This window comes from Pyrgilauda ruficollis, unplaced genomic scaffold, assembly GCF_017590135.1.
Source record: "Pyrgilauda ruficollis isolate IOZ18807 unplaced genomic scaffold, ASM1759013v1 scaffold77, whole genome shotgun sequence".
Lineage (NCBI taxonomy): Eukaryota > Metazoa > Chordata > Aves > Passeriformes > Passeridae > Pyrgilauda > Pyrgilauda ruficollis.
In genome coordinates, this window is record NW_024529599.1 from 882991 (window position 1) to 899707 (window position 16717).

At 55.8% G+C, this 16717-nt stretch overlaps 1 protein-coding gene across 1 annotated transcript; it reads left to right on the forward strand.

The window, feature by feature from the left end:
• Nucleotides 1–1548: 1548 nt before the first annotated feature.
• Nucleotides 1549–13693, forward strand: CYGB (cytoglobin). The gene is made up of 3 exons (XM_041486590.1): nucleotides 1549–2024; nucleotides 12029–12260; nucleotides 12948–13693. The coding sequence occupies exons 1-3, from the start codon at nucleotides 1882–1884 to the stop codon at nucleotides 13110–13112; spliced, it is 540 nt and encodes a 179-aa protein (XP_041342524.1). The 5' UTR covers nucleotides 1549–1881; the 3' UTR covers nucleotides 13113–13693.
• Nucleotides 13694–16717: the final 3024 nt, after the last annotated feature.

Below are 16717 nucleotides of genomic sequence, written 5' to 3' on the forward strand. Positions count from 1 at the left end.
GATTATGCCCCCAGTGTTCACATTGGTCAGTTTTTGATTTTTTCCCCTTTTTGAAAGGGGACTTTTTCCCTTTGCACTGCATTGCAATTTTGCTCTGGGTTTAAGCTGGGTCTCTCTGGGTTTAAGCCAAGTCTAAAGCACCTCTTCCCCTGCACCTCAAGGGAAGGTGATAAGCTCAGCTATGCCATCCCCAGTCCAGAGGGATTTCTCTGGTGCCTGGTGACCACCTGGGGACATTGTTTGACATGGGGCTCATGGCTGCTCATCCCAGTGGCTAATGAGCAGAAGCCAAATGCAAACTTGGTGAAAATCTGACGGCTCAGCAGCTGCTGGTGCTGTTATTGAACAATTCCTGACCTCTGGCAGGGCCGGGTTGGCCACACTGCTCTGTTGTCACCCTGGTGGGATCAGCAGCTCCCAGCTGAGCTTTGCCCTCCAGCCAAGGGGTTCAAGGCTGCGTGGAGCCCCTGTTCTGTCCCAGCACGTGTTCCCTGGGGGACCCACAGTGCGGGATCTGTGGGCAGCACGTTCTCCACCAGCTCTCATTAGCTCTGCAAGAGCAAATTTGCTGACACCACCAGTCTGGCGGCTGCTAATGGGGAGGTGGCCAAGGCTGGTTTGGAGGAGAAATACAGCAAAAAAGCCTCGACAGCTCTGCAATAACAAAGCTCCAACCCCTCAAGGGGCTCAGCCACCCCCCAGGCTGCCAGAGCGGCACCCGCAGCCCGTCTGTCCGTCTGTCTGTCCGTCTGCCCTGGCTGCAGGGCAGCTCCGCTGGTCTCTGATCCCCCCCGGGGCACTCGCGGTTATTACAAGTCTCCGTAGGATTTTCCTGCTCTCTGTGCAAATGGACTGTAGGTTTAACATGCCGGATTGTCAGCGAGCATTTGGGAATGGCATTTGGGTAAAAGCCAGCCCCAAAAGCACACCCACGAAGGCGGCGGGAAGCCTGGAGTGGAGGTGTTCCCTGCCAAGGCGCTGCCAGGAGCGATGCAATCGACAATAATACCTTCATTTCACCAGTGCCTTAACTCTGGATCCCTTTCAGCTGGGTCGTGCCACGAGAAGGGAGAGCAAATTCTCAGCACGAAAAAAGTCCCTATGGGACAGATCATGATCTCTTTTGGGGGGCAGAGAGATTCTTGCAGTGGGGAAGCCTCTCGACCCAAATCTCTTGGCAGCCCAAGAACTGGAGGTGAGGGGTCTGTCCTTCCAAACATCACCTCCTGCAAAATCAGGGAGTGCAAAGAGCAGAGCCGGGGCAGAACTCGGCACAGCCAGCGCTTGGGCTAACTTTAACTCAGCACTCTGGATTCTGAATTTCCTCTGAGCTGTTTACAAAGGGCTGGAAAAAAAAAAACTTCCAGCGCTACCTCCCCCCCGTCAGCCCCGTCCTGATGTTGCCCAGAACATCTCTCTCATCCCTCCCTTTCAGGGAGGAAAAAAAAAAAAAAAAAAAAAAAAAATAAAAGGAAGGAGGGAGGAGTGGGAGAGAGGAGGAGAGAGGGAGAAAGTGAGCTCACGTTCACACATTGGTGAAGAGGCTGGTCTTGCAATGCCTTTGAATATTTTACTTTTAGGCAGTTCCTCATCAGTCAGCCACACACATCCGAGGCGAGCTGAAGCTAACTACAGCCATGGACAGCACTAGGAGATCTCAAATCTAATCGCACGCATCATTCCTCCGGGATATTTTTTAAATTCCATATCTAAACACGCTGACAGGCAGCTGCACTCACACACACTCACACACACACACACATCCACACGTCGCAGAGCCGCCAAGCAAACACCTTGTCTCCTCTTGCAGGATATACCCGCTCACACACATCTCTCTTTATCTCCTCCTGGCTTCCCGGAGGATCCTGCCGGCTGTTTTTCATGGAGAAAGTCCAGGGAGAAATGGAGATTGAGAGATGGGAAAGAAGTGAAGAAATTTCAGACGCAGAAAAAAAGGTTATTCAAGAGATATGGAGCAGAGTATATGCAAACTGCGAGGACGTTGGGGTCTCCATACTCATCAGGTATTTAAAAAACAAACCAAAAAAAAGGAAGCAGCAAATCCAACTGAATCTCTATATAGCTCAGAAAGAGGCAGAACAATATATAGAACTGAGTGGAGATGAATGACAGCGAGTGGGGAGCTGGCTGGGTGTATTTGCTGCCTGGGAGCAGGGAGGGATTCACAGCGCTCCTCGGATTCCCACACCTTTGAGCCGGGTGGCAGCGGCGGGGGGAGCGAGGGAGCCTTGCCGGGGACTTTGGGGGAAGCTGCTTCCTTGCAAAGGTCACCTTAACCCGCGGCCGGGGCTGGGGGGGCGGCGGAGGCGGGGGGAGCTCAGCCCCGGGTGCGGGTGGGTTGGGGGTCTGGGGTTTTTGGCCCCCCCGGGAGCGGTGGTGCGGATGGCACGGGTCCGTAGCAGGCTGCCGGGTGAAATAATGCAAGTTGGGAGCCAAGATAAAACCCAAGCAGGTGTGTCTCCGAGGGCACCATCTGTCCCTCCGGCGGCAGCGTCGGCGGGAAGGAGAGCGCTGAAGTTGGCGGTGGAAGGGGCTGTGGGGGGCACAGGGGGGGACAGCAGCCCCGGAGCGGGGTGCAGAGCATCTCCCGATGGCAATGGGGCACAGACAGCAGCTCAAAGCTCTGCACCTGCAGCCAGAGCAGGGGAGATGCTCTGGAGGTGGGGAGCAGAGGCAGGTGGGGGTTCTTGTGTTGTCTGGGAGTAAAAGCATATCCAGGTACACCGGGAAGGAGCCAAGTGGAAATCGCACAGGGTGGCACTGGCACTGGGAGTTCGGGGTATCAGTGGGGTATGGCACCAACAGGCTGTTTCCCTCATTGAAGAGGGCAAGGAGAGGGGCAGGCAAGATGCCTGCAATGGCCTGTTGGCAAACAGCAAAGATCCTGTCCGGAGCCACACCGCTCATCCCTGGGGTCAGTAATGCTGGGATGTCCCCGGTCAGACCCCACCTGGACCAAACACCAGGCACCCCAGCTATGGGTTGTGTCCTTCCCGTTTTCTCCTGCACCAGGGGACTGTGGGTGTGCAGGGAACCCCTTGGAAGGATATGCTGTTTGCTTAGAATCATCTGAAAGTTTTCCAGTTGACTGAGCTAAAGCTCTGAGCCCACGGGGTCTGCAGGGAGCAGAGCCTCCCTGGACATCACAATGAGCAGGGCCAGTTCCCCTCCAGGCTCACTGCCAGCACTGCAATGGGATTTTCTTACCAAGAACCCTCTGCAGATTCCAAAATGACATTGGAGACCCCTCTCCACCTCCTTCACAAACATTTCCTTCTCTCAGAGCCAGCTGATGGCTGAGCTCATTCTCCCATGGCCCCCAGTCTGTGTAGGCAGTCAGGGCAGTCAGGAGGTGTGACAGCTCCATGGCTGGGGACACCAAACCTACCTAGGCTGGGCTTGAAGCAGAAATGGCTGAGATCTGGGGGTGACAAGATTCCCCTCAGCCTCATCCCAGGAGGTTCAGCTGATGGCTTGGCCACCAGCCATGCATGGCCAGCCCCTTGCCCAGCAGCTGGGCCATGCCATGGCCCTGTTGCCAGCCCTTCCAGGTGCCCACTGCCCACAGACACAGGGAGGGTGGCTCTGCGCCCACGGCTGGCACCAAGGGACTCGTGGCAATGCCATGGGGGATTCACCCAGGGCAGCACATTGCTTTTGGAGTCCCCATGGTGCTTGGAGCAGGATTGGACATGAGGAGAATCAAGGTGTGGTGTGGGGACTGGGTGGTCGAGCTGTGGTCCCAAGTCAAACTTTCCCAGCAGAAGTTTTTGGTCCAGCTTGGTGGTTTTTTGGGGGTTTTTTTTGTTGTTTTTTTTTTTTTGTTTGTTTGTTTTGTTTTGTTTTTTTAATGCAGGCAGAGTTGTGTGCTGTGGTGAAGGTTTTCTCCTGCTGTGACAACAAGGCAGGACAGAATTGCCTGCTAGGGTGAACCGTGGCTCTTTGGGAGCCTTTACATCCTTAGTCATGGCAGGTGCCCTGGCACATCCCAGCTAAACCCACCACCTGCTCCCTCAGCCAGAGCTTCCCTGGGATGCTCAAGGTGAGGTCTGGCCTTGTGCACGTCCCTGGGGAGAGTGATGCCATTTGGGAGAGGCACCATCCCCTCCAGCAGCAGATCCACTTGCACCCGTATGGCACGGCTGGTTTGCGTCCCCCGCTCACAAACCCTGTCCCCAAAGAGGTCTGAGCCCCGCTGTGAGCTCCGCACCTGAGCTCCCTGGGGAAGCACGTGGCGGCCGACAGCAGGGCAGCCCTGGCCGGGGCTGGGAGCGCCGGCGCTGCCGCTCCCCAGCTGCGCTCGCAGCTGGAGCAGCCGCGGGAGAAGTGGGTCACGCGTGGAGCCCGGGCTGGCGGCAGCCGCTCCCCAGGACGTGATTCAGCAGCTCCAGAGGTCGGGGCTGGGCAGGGGGCAGGGGGCGGCCGCTGGTGGGGTCGGTGCGAGGTGACCCGCCCGGCATATTTTGGGTGGGGACGCACACAGCGTGCCGGGGGCTGGGAGCTGCTCCAGTTCAGCCTTTGTTTCACCAGTACCAGCCTGGTGATCCTGCTCACCTTGCTAGGGAAACTGAGGCAGAAAAGGGTTTGCACAGGTATGGCTAGGGAGAAGGAAGGGGGTGCGTGGCTGTGGACCCCCCTTTAGTGCAGCCCCCACGGGCAGAGTGGTGAGAGCAGGTAAATCTCTTTTAAAAGTCAGCACTTCTGTGGTTGGGGTTGTGACCAGCAGCTTGGCTGTGTCTGGTGGCAGAGGGTCTCTCCCTGCTTACCTGTTCCGTCCTCTCTCCATCCCTTCAGAGCTGCTGAGGACAGGGAATTACATTTTCCCATGCAGGAAGGGCTGGGGGGTTGCAGGATTTCTGAAATTATTCTGGGGCCTGATCCTGTGCTCTGAGGCTGGAGGCAGGGAGGCAATGCCCACCAAAAGGCAGTGATGGGGGGACCTGCAGTGCTGCCATCCTGCAGGAACCCAGCCCAGCTCCCTTTGTCCCTAAGCAGCATCCCACCCTTCCACCCCCAGCCTTTCCATGCTTTGCAGGTGGGTAAACTGAGGCACAGAGCTGGGCATCATGTTCCCATCCCTCGTGGCTGCTGCTGGTGCTTGAACCCACAGCAAACCCCCTGGGGTCCTGCCCTAGCACGACGAGTGCCTGATCTCACAGAGCTCTGGGACCCCGGGGGACACAAACAAGAATAATGGGGACTACGGCTGAGCAGCCACCGGATCCTGGGAATCTGCGCTCTGCGGTTAAAACTATGTCGCTAATTGACAATTTCCTCGGTGGGGAGCCTCGCCCCGGAGGAAGCAGAGTCTCCTCGCCACGCTCATCTTCCTCCTCGGGAGCTCAGGGGCCTCTGCAGGCTCCATCTCACAGCTGCCTTAACCCTTGCTGGAGCTGGAGCAGGAGTTGGGGCTGGAGCTGCTCACCTGGGGCTGAGTGATTCCCAAGAGGACCGGCTGGGAGCCCCGGGCTGAAGTTCCTCCATAACCTCCCCATGCCCCGGGCTCATTGCTGTGCCTCAGTTTCCCCATCTGTTATTCAGGAATCAGTCCTTTTTGACCCCTCCCTCAGCACAGAGCAGGGCAGCCTTCAGAGCCTGCATCATCCCTCGCTGGATGCAGGAGCCCTCCAGCCCTCGGCTGTCCCTCCAGGGTCCCCTTTTTCTCCTTCCGATAGTTTATTGGGAATACTGTGACACAGGGCTGGGGGATGCAAACACCCGGGGGTGGCTCAGCCCTCTGCAGCACACGGGGGCTGAGAGCACCCCGGGGTGAACATCACAGGGGGTTTGGGACCCTCTCTCCTTTGCAGACCCCAGCTCAGCCCAGCACCCCAGGGCTGAAAGCTCAGCCTGTCCCGGCCGGCACACGCGCTCGCTCCCACACCCACACACACGTACCACAGGCACAGACGTGAGACCACAAAACTTTGTGGATTCCAGAGGGGCTAAAACCCAGGGATAGTTTCTATTAGAAAACTATAATCTGGACCAAATGGTAGCACCATGCCAAGTGCAGGCAACTCAACCTGGCTCAGCCACCGCAGGCTGTGCCGCCTCCACAGGGCTTCTCCATCACTCTGTTCCCTCTGTCTGCACTTCAGAGCCATCAGCTTTCCAAATTTCCGCCTTCTCCATTGCTCCTGATGTGCTCTTTCCCCCTCAAGAGGTGTATGAGGGGAAGCAAAAGGTTTGCCAATGCAGGATTAGGTCCCTGGATCTCGATGGCTGCTTAGTCTGAGCAAACACACCTGGATTCAGACACTTTGCAAAGAGCTTTAAAATATGAAAGCACTCCTTGGATGCCAGACGTTATTGTGAGTTCTAGGTTAAAATAGCAAAAAATCTGAGTAATGAGTCTGGCAATGCAGAAAACCTTTTTTTTTCCCCAGCTGAATCAAAAAAGTATGGGTTGAATCTACCCAAAAATGGCATTTAAAGAAGTGATTTTGCAGCTACCCCCAAAGCCAACATGTGTTTTGTGGAGGCGTCCATAGGGAAAGGCTCCGTTCCCGGCTGATGAAGGACACATTTCAGGGCAAAGTGGCTCAGAGAGATGCAGTATCTCTCTTTGAAAAGGGCCCAGTGAAGATCAGCAGCAGTGTCCCTGTCCCATGCTCATGAATGGTTGTGGTCAAGCTGGGGAGTTGTTTGTGGATAGACAGCAGCAGGGCTCTGCTCTGCTGGCACAGGCATGCATAAGGGACATTTCCCAACCTAACAACCACTCCATGAGCACTGAGGGGGTGAGTGAGGGTTTAATAAACCCAGTCTCAAATCAGCCCCTTCTCCTACCACTGCATTGTCTGATCACAGCTCCCAGGACCAGCCCTTCTGGCTTCCCCATGGCCAAGGCAGCTGTGTGGGGATCCCTGTGGCACATCCCGCACCAGCCACAACCTCGGCACCGCCAGCAGCTCTTGGGATATCCAAAGAGCCTTCCCCATGTCCCCAGTCCCGTGCTGCCCTTGCATCACTTGCAAGCCCCGTGGGGGTAAAAAATCCCACTCAGCACCCCGAGATCCGCAAGGATATCCGTGACCAAGGCAAGCCAAGAGGGTGAGCAGTGTGCCCGGGCAGTTTCCCTGGCTGTGGCTGAGGATGGGTCGGTACCAGCTGTGGCAATTCCCCTCCAGAGCAGCGGGGAGGGCCAAGCCCCGGCGGTGCCAGCCGGTCCCGTTAATGAGGCTGCGGTGGCGGAGCTTCAGGGCTCATTAACGGCAGGGAAACGTCAGGACAGCCCCGGCTAGGCTGGCAGGCGCTCAGGGTGCCTGGGGAACGCTGAGTGCCGGCTGGCTGGCCATCCTGCCCGAGCTGAGCTGGCTGGAAACACCAAGGGAGTGCTGGATGGGAGAGGGGGTGGTGGTGGTGGACACCAGCCACACACAGGTTCAGTCTGAGTGGAACATGGACCACGTCCTTGTGGATGTGTCTTACCCACCTCTCTACCCAGCCAGGGGTCTTCTTCCAGCTCCAAGGGAGGTAGGTCTCCAGAGACACGTGGGAAAGCCACTTTGGTGCTGTTAATTCACTTCTCCTGTGAAAGGTGTCCTTACCCCTGCCCTAAAGGTTCATCCATGCAGCCAAGAAGCTTTGGGCTGAATCCACATATGTGGTAGGGAATGACAACAGCAACGAGGACTTGGAGGTGTGAGTTGTGCACATGGAAGTCAGCAGGACCTGCCCCTGGGGGTTTCTAGCTCTTGCCCAAATGTATTTGGTGGAATCTTTGCTGAGGAGTTGACTCCCAGCCTCACTGGAGTGTCCTGGTCCCTGTGCCTTGGGCACTGGGGCATCACAGCCTCCGAGCACGGTTCAGCATCGTGCTGGGTTCTGCTCCCAAGGCTTTGCAGCAGGATGTGAGCTTCACCAGGAGAAAGGCCAGCTACACATTTCTCTCAGCCGTAGAAGTTGAATTTAGCATTAGTGTGTGGATGGGGACTTGGCCCTTTTCCCTCCAGCCCTCCCATGGCAGAGCTGGAGATGTTTCCCACCACCACCTCCACCTGTCCAGGAGCTTTCAGAGAGAGGACACGGGAGCAGGCAGGCAGGCACCATCCTCTTCCTACTCGCTAGATTTGCCTTTTTCTGTCTTGCTGAGCTGTAGCACCGACATGGCTGAGACCTTCCTCACCCTGGGCTGGGTAAACACCCAGGCAGCAGCCAGCAGCCTTTCCCCAGCCTGAAAAGGGGATGATGGGCTACAGGTGGCTGGGAGGAGCAGGGGGAACATGCAGGCAAAGCAGTGAGCCAGCCCTCGGCATAATAAATAGCAGCAGCACACAGCACCTGCCTACCCATTATCAGCTGCTTTGTAGGCACCCCAGAGAGGAGTTGGAAGGAGAGGTTTGAAAGGGACACCGAGGCTCCAGGCTGCCTCAGAGTTTCTCCCACGTAGAGGGACGAGGCGAGAGAAAACATGAAAGCATCGGTAGGTTGAGTCACCAACCCTGGAGGGATTTAAGAGATGTGTAGATGTGGCACTTGGGGATGTGTTTTAGTGGTGGGCTTGGCAGTGCTGGGTTAAGAGTTGGGCTTGGTGATCCTAAAGGCCTCTTCCAACCTAAATGATTCTGTGGAAATCTAGAAAAAAAAAGCAGTCTCCAGTTGCTGGCTGGGGCTTCAGCTGAAGCCTCCCAGCAGGTCTGAGGTGAGCATTTTCACCCCACGATTTGCAAACAGGGGAAGTGGAGTAGCAAGGGTTTAGGTGCCTGGGGGGACCAGGTAGCACCCAGGTGTCCTCTTTCCAGCTGGGGAGGCAAGGAGGTGCTGGGCTTGGAGGTTTCCTCCATGCAGGATTTGATCTGTGTGCTCTGGGGAGAGGGAGGAAGATGGGAGAGATGGAGGAGATGCCACTCCTCCTAACAGAAAACAGGTTTCCAGTAACTGCAGTGGGGTTGCACCTTAATTATTTCCTTTGGCTCTGCTACTGGGAATGGTTCTGTCCTTAAAGTTGTTACAAGGGCAAAAGAGAGAGGAAAAGCAATCCTGACATCCTGTCCACTGGGTCCAGATGTCGCTGGCAGAGTACAAATTAGCGGGCGGAGAATGGAATCGCTTAAAAAGAAATTTAATGAGATCGGTATGCAGGCATCTGGTTCCTATCAATCATCATTTTGTGTGATAGGCAATGGTAAATATCATCTTTTAATGACTCTGATGGAGAAAAAAAGCCCAAACCACACACACGCACACATAATGATCCAAAAAACTTCCAGAGCCCAAGAGGTTTGAACTCTCAAAATTTTCTGTAGATGGAAAAACCCCAACAGACACCTCTTCTAACTCACTATTGTTGGATTATTTTATTTCTTCTTTTTTTTTTGTTTCTTCGTTTCCTCTGGTTATATTTAACCTTTGTGTTAAATTAATCTTCTCTGTTTATTAACAACTACCACTGAGTGAGCCTCCTTCCCTCTTCTTTGTGGTTTGACAGCTCAAATATTTGCTCCAGGCTGAAGTTCTTGCTGCAGGCGTCTGCTGCTCTCCAAGGAGAGGTGGCTGCAGGTCTCTGGCCATCCATAGGTTTGCTCCTGAAGATGTTTTGGGCTCCTCTGTTTCAGTTCTTCACCAAAGAAATCCAGCAGACACAGGATTGAACACATGAGCTGAGGGTTTGCTGGTTTTGCATCTCCTGGGAAAGCTCCCGTAGGGGCATCAGCCTGAGGGCCTGCAAAGCAGGGAAAGGCTGGAAACCAAGTATTTGGATCCTTCACTGGTCTGGTCTCACACTGGTTGGGGTATTTTGAGGGTTTGACCAGTCTTTGCTCCTGGCACATCTGTCCAAAAGTGGGGAGAGGTGCAGGTGATGGTCCCTGGGTCTCTTGTTGGCCCTTCTCTTGTTGGGGCCACACTGTGACTCCTCATGATGCAGAGGTCAGTCCCCCATTGCCATTCCCTTCCTGGTTCAGACCAGGAATTTTTCTCAACTCATTCTCATGCCTTGAGAACATCCTGCCCTTCAGCTGAGATAAAATACAGCTTTTCAGGGAGCTTCCCATGCTTTGGGGTTCAGAGGCTGAGGCATGCAGGGACCAGCTGGCAGCCTCCATTCCCTGGCTGGGGCAGCAGGTCCCACTCCCAGTGACATCCCTTGCTCCCAGTGCCTGGGGGGAGCCTGTGAAGGGGAAAGTTCCACTAGCAGAGATGGTAAAACCCATAGCTCTGACCCCAGCAGGGTGATCCCTGCTGGTGCTGGAGGGCTTTGCTGGGTGACTGGAGCTGCACAAGCTTGAAGAGATGTGGGAAGGAATGGGATGAGGGCAGAGGGATGCTGAATCCAGCTGGAAAAAACGGTTCCATTAAACCAGAGTGGAACACTTGCCCTTCTGTGGGGAAATGCCCAGGGCAGAAGTCTTAGATCCTGGGAATGATGTTGTCTGTGAAGCTCTGGCCAGCTGCATCCCCCAGCACCTCTCTGACAGCTCTGGGCTGAAGGACTGAGCATCTCTGTGGCAGCAGGAGAGGGAGACAGCCAGGCCTGGGAGTGATTTCTCCCGACAGGGACCAGATGTGTCAGGAGGAGCTGTGCTGGGGGGAGGAGGCTGCACAACAACAAGAGGAGTTTTGTCGTGGGTCCCCTCTGGGTTTCAAAAGCAACACCTTGTCTCCCCCTTCCACCTTCCTTCCTCCCCCACCCTTTCTGCCACACATTCTTCACACCTCCAAAACCTATTTTGGGCCATCTGATGAATCCCAGCTGCCTGGGGAAGCAGCAGGAGCGGTGGTGCACTCCAGGCACAGCTTCAGCCGCTTCCTTGGCAATGCCCCCAAGCTCTCACAAGCCAAGGGAGCGGGGGAAGGAAGGGAGGGGGGGAAAGGAGGATAACAAACTGGTAAAGGAGCCTGGTACTCAATATTGTGATTATTCATGGAGTGGTGAGTGGGGATGAGGATCCCACCTGGCTCTGGAGAGAAGGAGTGATGGTTGGAGAGAGAGGTGGGATGGGTTCAGGTTCCCGTGGATTGGGATGGTGCTTGGGAAGGGGGTCAGGGAGGGGAGCAGGGAGTCTGCCTGGAGCCAGGAGTGATGGGGACAGCCTGGGAGCACTCTGCTGCCTCCTGAGCATCCTTCACCAGCCCAGGAGCCAGGGAGAGCCCCGTAGGAGGGAGGGAGCTGGGTGACAGCGGGGAACCAGCATGGATGTGGTTCTCTCTCGCATAAATTCGGTGGAAGGGGGTGGTTAATGTGACTCAAGTGTCAGCCCCAGCTGCAATCCTGGCATGGGTGGTGTTGGCATTGGTGGCTCCAGCCCCGGTCCCTGTTACCTTGTGCCCTTCAACTCCTTGTCCCCTCCAGCTCTCCACCTCCCTGGGGAGCCCAGCATATGAGCTGTGACCACAATTTAATTTCTTTCAGCTGCATTTCATTTGGGTTTATTTAATCCTGCAGAAAAGAGGGTCTCCAGGCCCCTCCCAGAGGGGCTGGTGAGTTTTTGGAGTATCCTTGTGCTGGGAAAAATGTCCCAAATGAGCAGTGACATCAGCTCAGGCCTTGGGTCCTGCTGGAGACTCTGGTGGGGCTGATCCATGAAAGGTGGGGCAGCTTGGACAAGGGGAGACTGTTCTGGGTGGCAATGCAGAAATAAAGCCCATGAGAGCAAGGAAGAGGGGCAAGGAGAGGCTGGATGGGATACAGAGAGGTTTTCATGCTCATCTCCAGCTCTCTGAGGCAGGATGGGATGTTCTGGTGTTTGTGGGCACATATCCAGCATCTGGCACACCTGGGTGGCGTCTCTGGGCATCAAGAACTCAGTCTTGCTTCTGCTTTGAGAATGAATATCCAGCTGTGATGACCTTGTAGCAGATGGGGTTTGGGGAAAAGGCATCAACCTGCTGGTTTTCAGACAGCTGAATGCTGCAGCCCCTGAGGAATTTGATAGGAAAATCAGCCCTGGCTTTGTGAGACACAGGGGGTGGATTCCACCATCTCCATCCCCCGTGCTTTGCTTTAACCCCTCAGCCTGCTCACCCCCTCCTGATGGCATTTCACGTCTGCTCTTTCTGGAAGGTTTTTTGTGAACTTCCCCTCGGCCAAGCAGTACTTCAGCCAGTTCAAGCACATGGAGGACCCTCTGGAGATGGAGAGGAGCTTGCAGCTGCGCAAGCACGCTCGGAGGGTCATGGGGGCCATCAACACTGTGGTGGAGAACCTCAACGACTCTGAAAAGGTCTCCTCTGTCCTGGCCCTGGTGGGCAAGGCCCATGCCCTCAAGCACAAAGTGGAGCCCGTCTACTTCAAGGTAAAGGACAGGAGTAAAATAACCTTTGGGCTGCTTCAGGAAGAGGGCAGGGGAGCAGGAGCTGTGGTGAGCTGGTGCTGCCTGTCCTTGGCTGGGTGTGGGGGCTGCTCCCCACACAGCTGGAGTGTCCCACTGTGGCACTGTCCTGTGTAGGACACCACCATCCCCACACACAGCCAGAGCACCCAGTGCCTCCCCCTGCCCAGGGAAACCCACCTGGCTGTGCCCATGTTTGTGCCGGTGTCCCCCTTCTTCTGGAAATTAAGCATGATAGCAGAGACTCAATTAGTTGGCTAATTAGCCCACCTCCAGCTCTGCTTGGTTTCTTTCTGATGGGAGTAGTAACACACCTAGATCACAGGTTTGATCCCCACGTGGCCATTCAGTCAAGAGTTGATGATCCTTGTGGGTCCCTTCCAACTTGGAATATTCAATGACTCTGTGAATAACTTGGGGTGCCCAGACTGGGGAGATGCCTCAGTCTGCAAGCAGCTGCCTCCTCTGCTGCCTGGGCAGGCTGGTTACCTGTGCTGTCTGCTGCCAGGGGTGTCAAGAGACCTGCAGGACATCTGTGTCCTACAGACAGCAACAGCACTCAAGTGTGTTTTTGTAGGAAAAAGCCGAATTTGCTGTGAGCAGCTCCTTGGAGAGTTATTAACCCCTTCCTTGCTGTCTGCCTCCCCTCAGAAACTCACTGGCGTCATGCTGGAGGTGATTGCTGAGGAATACCCCAACGACTTCACCCCGGAGGCACACGGAGCCTGGAGCAAGATGAAGACCCTCATCTACACCCATGTGACAGCAGCCTACAAGGAGGTGGGCTGGGCTCAGTACCCCACTGCCACCCTGTGAGCGCCCAGGGGGCCACCAGAGGGGCAGGGAGGGCTTCGCTCACCCCAGGACTTCACTCTGGTCTCTTCTCAAGATCTTTGCTCGGTTTGGGGAGCCCGGTAGGGCCGGTTCTGTCAGCTGCCAAGTCACAATTTGATCTCCACGGGGTTTAAAAACAAACTAAATAAGCCAAAAAAAAACCAAACAAAACCACAGAACCATGAAGGGTGTGGGTGGGTCGGGGTGAAGCAGTTGCAGGGGATGCTGGAAGGGGATGCAGAGGGCGAGGGGAGAGCTTTGGTTGTTGGCTCCATCTTCCTGTCCTGGCCTGTCCATCACCACCTCCCAAATCCTGCACCTCACTTGCACCATCTCAAAGTCCCTTGCACAAGTGCTGCTGCCCTGCTCACTGAGGAACAACACAACCCTCATTTTCCATGTGAGGCCCCTGGCTAAACCTGGCTTTTGGGGGCACACCTGGAGACCTCCGACTGGCACCGAGAACGCTTTGCTTTGCACTTTGGGTATCACCTGGCAGGGCTGACAGCCAGAGCCACTCTGGGTGCTCATCACCCCACTGTGCTCCTGTCACCCACAGCCCCTGCCCTCTCCTGTCACCCACAGCCCCTGTCCTTGGCTGGCTGCTGCAGACCCTCCTGGGGTGGGAGAGAAGCTCCCCCACAGCACGAGAGAGTGGAAGGAGGGGGATGCCTTTGGGGGATCCCTCATGGCTCAGAGCATGGCGTGTGGGTGGGATCCCTGTGCCATACGTGGGGAGCTGGTGAGTCCACCCACTGCCCTGCAGCTCCCTGAGGAGGGGCTTGCCCGGTACATGATGTGCCCTGGGAGCTGCTGTGTGTAGGTCTGTCTGCCCAGCTCTGCCCTCTCAGTGAGAAGGGGGTCAGGCTGTGACTAGGAGGAGAGGTGGCACAGACATAACAGGAGTGATTTCTGGTTATGAGGAAAGGTCCCTTCTCTGTTAACATTAGTAAATACCTTGTGTAGAGCAGATTCCTGCCCTCGTGGTGAGACTGGGCTCCTCCAAATAAAGTGCCTGGTAGAATTCAGCCCACGCAGGAGCTGTGTCCCTCCTGGGGACAGCAGTGCTCCTGCCTGTGCCTGACAAAGGCTAATCCCACACCCCCCAAAACGTGGCTGCAGGGCTTGGAGCACTCACCCCACCTCCAACACCAACTGCTCCTGAACCTCTGGGTCAGTCTGCCTGCTTTGTGCCTCAGTTTCCCCTGCAGTTAAGAAAAAGGGAGGAGGAGCAGCCCCATTGCCTCCTGCCCTCATGGGGTTGGATTAATAACATTTCTGGGAACTGAATGGCAAAGGATTGAGGATGAAATGTCAGATGTGCTGGGAAGCTTTGGAATCCTTGCCACCCAATATTTCCCTAAAGGCCTCTGCTATTTTTAGAGCTCAAGCATTAAGGGCAATGTTATCTGTTGAAGTGGGAGGAGGGTTCCCTTCTGAGATTTCCTCTGGCCTCGCTCCACCGCTGTCCTGGGAGCTGGCAGCCTCCTGAGAGAGACCAGCTCCTCTCCTGGATGCCAGCTGGACAGGCAACAAGCCCAGAGTTCCAGCTGGGATCCCCACAGCCACCTTGGGGACATCCCTGCACTGTGGGGGCACTGGTCACTCCCCCAGGCTGACCTCCCTCCTCCAGAGCAAACAGACAGACAGAAACTCCCGCTTTGCCCACCTGTGCTTTTCCCCTTCCCCAGGAACAGAACAGGTTTATGATGTCTCAAAACAGCCCCAGGACTGCAATAATGTCACTGCAGCCACTCTGGCCTTGCAGTCCTTTCCTTCCCACATCCCACACTGCCGCTGATGGAGAGGAGCAATGGCACGTCCTGGGCACCCACGGAGAGCTGGGTGGCAGTAACAGCTGGGGCACAGCTGTCCTTGGCATGGCAGCGTGCAGGATCAGGGGGGTGTGAAAGGAAGGGACAGGGTGACAAGTGACGCTGCTTTGCTCATGGGGTGGGCTGTCAGTTAGAGTCAGCACCCCCAAAATTCAGCCCACCAGCCTGCAGTGGTGAAGGTGCCAATGGCTGCTCATCCCTCGGGGGTCAGTGCAGGCATCCCTCAAACAGCTGCTGCTGCTGCCTGCGGTGGGGATGGATGGGAGAAGCCTGTCCAGCCATTGATGTCCCTCCAGGGCAGGACTGGAGAGGGATCACTTGGATCAAGACTGTTGGGTGATGTTTGTGTGTGTGCACATCACGGCACCCACGAGCACGGCTTTGCTGACTCTGCCTTGAGGCCAGCAGCACATGTTTCTGAGGGGTTCATGTACTCCCCGTGCTCTGTGGATGCTGGGCCAGGGATGTTTCCCTACAGGGATGTTTCATTTTTAGACAAAATTTGCACATTAACCTTTGAGGTTAATAATCTCCAGGTGGGAATTTTATTTTTGCAGCGCAAACCCTTTCCCCCCCCCACCACTTCCCTCAACCAAAACTGGGCTCCCAGTCTGCAGAGAAGCCACTTTGGAGTGTCTGGAAATTCTCCATGTTCATTCCCAACCTACCCGTGTGCCTTGGTTTTTGGGGAGCAGCAGCAGGGAGGTCCCCCCACCTTCCATTAAACAGTGCTTTGGTTTCTCCTTTCTTTTTTCACATCCCTAGAAAAAGCTGACCCGTGGCCTCCTGCGCCCACGTGTGTGTCTGTGCTGGGCTTGGGTTTTTTTTTTCCAGGCACTTTTTCCTAAAGCAGATCCAGATGTGTGCAGCTGCTGTCCCTCGAGGAGCACCCCCCCATCAGCCCAATTGCAGGCCACTCCAAGAGATGCAAACAAAACCACGTTTATTTTTATCAGCTTCCTAGGAAGTGACATGAAGCAGGAGGGCGGCCGGGGCAAGGCTGGGGAGGGAGGAGATGGAGATGAAAGGAACGCCCCCTCCCTCCCTGCCCCCGCAGCAGAGGAGGCATTGCTGGAATCCGGGAACATTCTCATCTGGGGAGAGATGAAGATCAACAGAGTAAGGGAAAAGCACCATTCCAGAGCAACAGGGCTGATAAATGCCATGTGGAAGAGCAGAAAGGGGGGGCCATGTCCTGGCTCTGTGCGTGGCTCTCTGGCACACACACACACCCATGCACAGCCATTCCCTGTCACTGCTCCCCCCGGTCCCCCACAGCTGACTGGGGGCCCCTTTATCCCCGTTTTGTTCAGGTCTTGCTCTCTGGGGCTCGACCTTTCACTTCCTGGCACGCTTAGGCCGAGCTTAGGGCACACTTAGGCTGAGCTTTGCTCTCCATGGTGGTGGCAGGTAGGGGCCAGCTCGCAAAGTCCTTTCCCCAAAGCTCACAGGTGACCAGCTGAGGCTCAGGGCATCACTGCCAGCACATCTTGGGGGCCAGCTGGTCCCACCCCTGTACCCCCCAGACCCAGCCAGCCCCTGGCTCTGCCACACCTTGGCAATATCATCAGGGCTTGGAGCTGTGATCCAGGTGGGAAATGCTGAGTGAGGGGGCATTCGGTGTCCCTGGGGCAGGGTCCCCCTTGAGCACCTCGTGCTGGCTCTCTCTGGCAGCACCTGCTCACATCAACCAGCTCTTGTCCCCTCCCCTGCAGCTCAGTGTTTGGTCAGAGGGAGCTGCTGGGCACTGGG

Bases quoted from the DNA above. Each gene is read 5' to 3' on its own strand.
- CYGB (XM_041486590.1), top strand. From the start codon at position 1,882: ATGGAGAAAGTCCAGGGAGAAATGGAGATTGAGAGATGGGAAAGAAGT. The intron at 2,025-12,028 runs GTATTTAAAAAA...TCTTTCTGGAAG, and splicing joins GGGGTCTCCATACTCATCAG to GTTTTTTGTGAACTTCCCCT. The intron at 12,261-12,947 runs GTAAAGGACAGG...GCCTCCCCTCAG, and splicing joins TGGAGCCCGTCTACTTCAAG to AAACTCACTGGCGTCATGCT.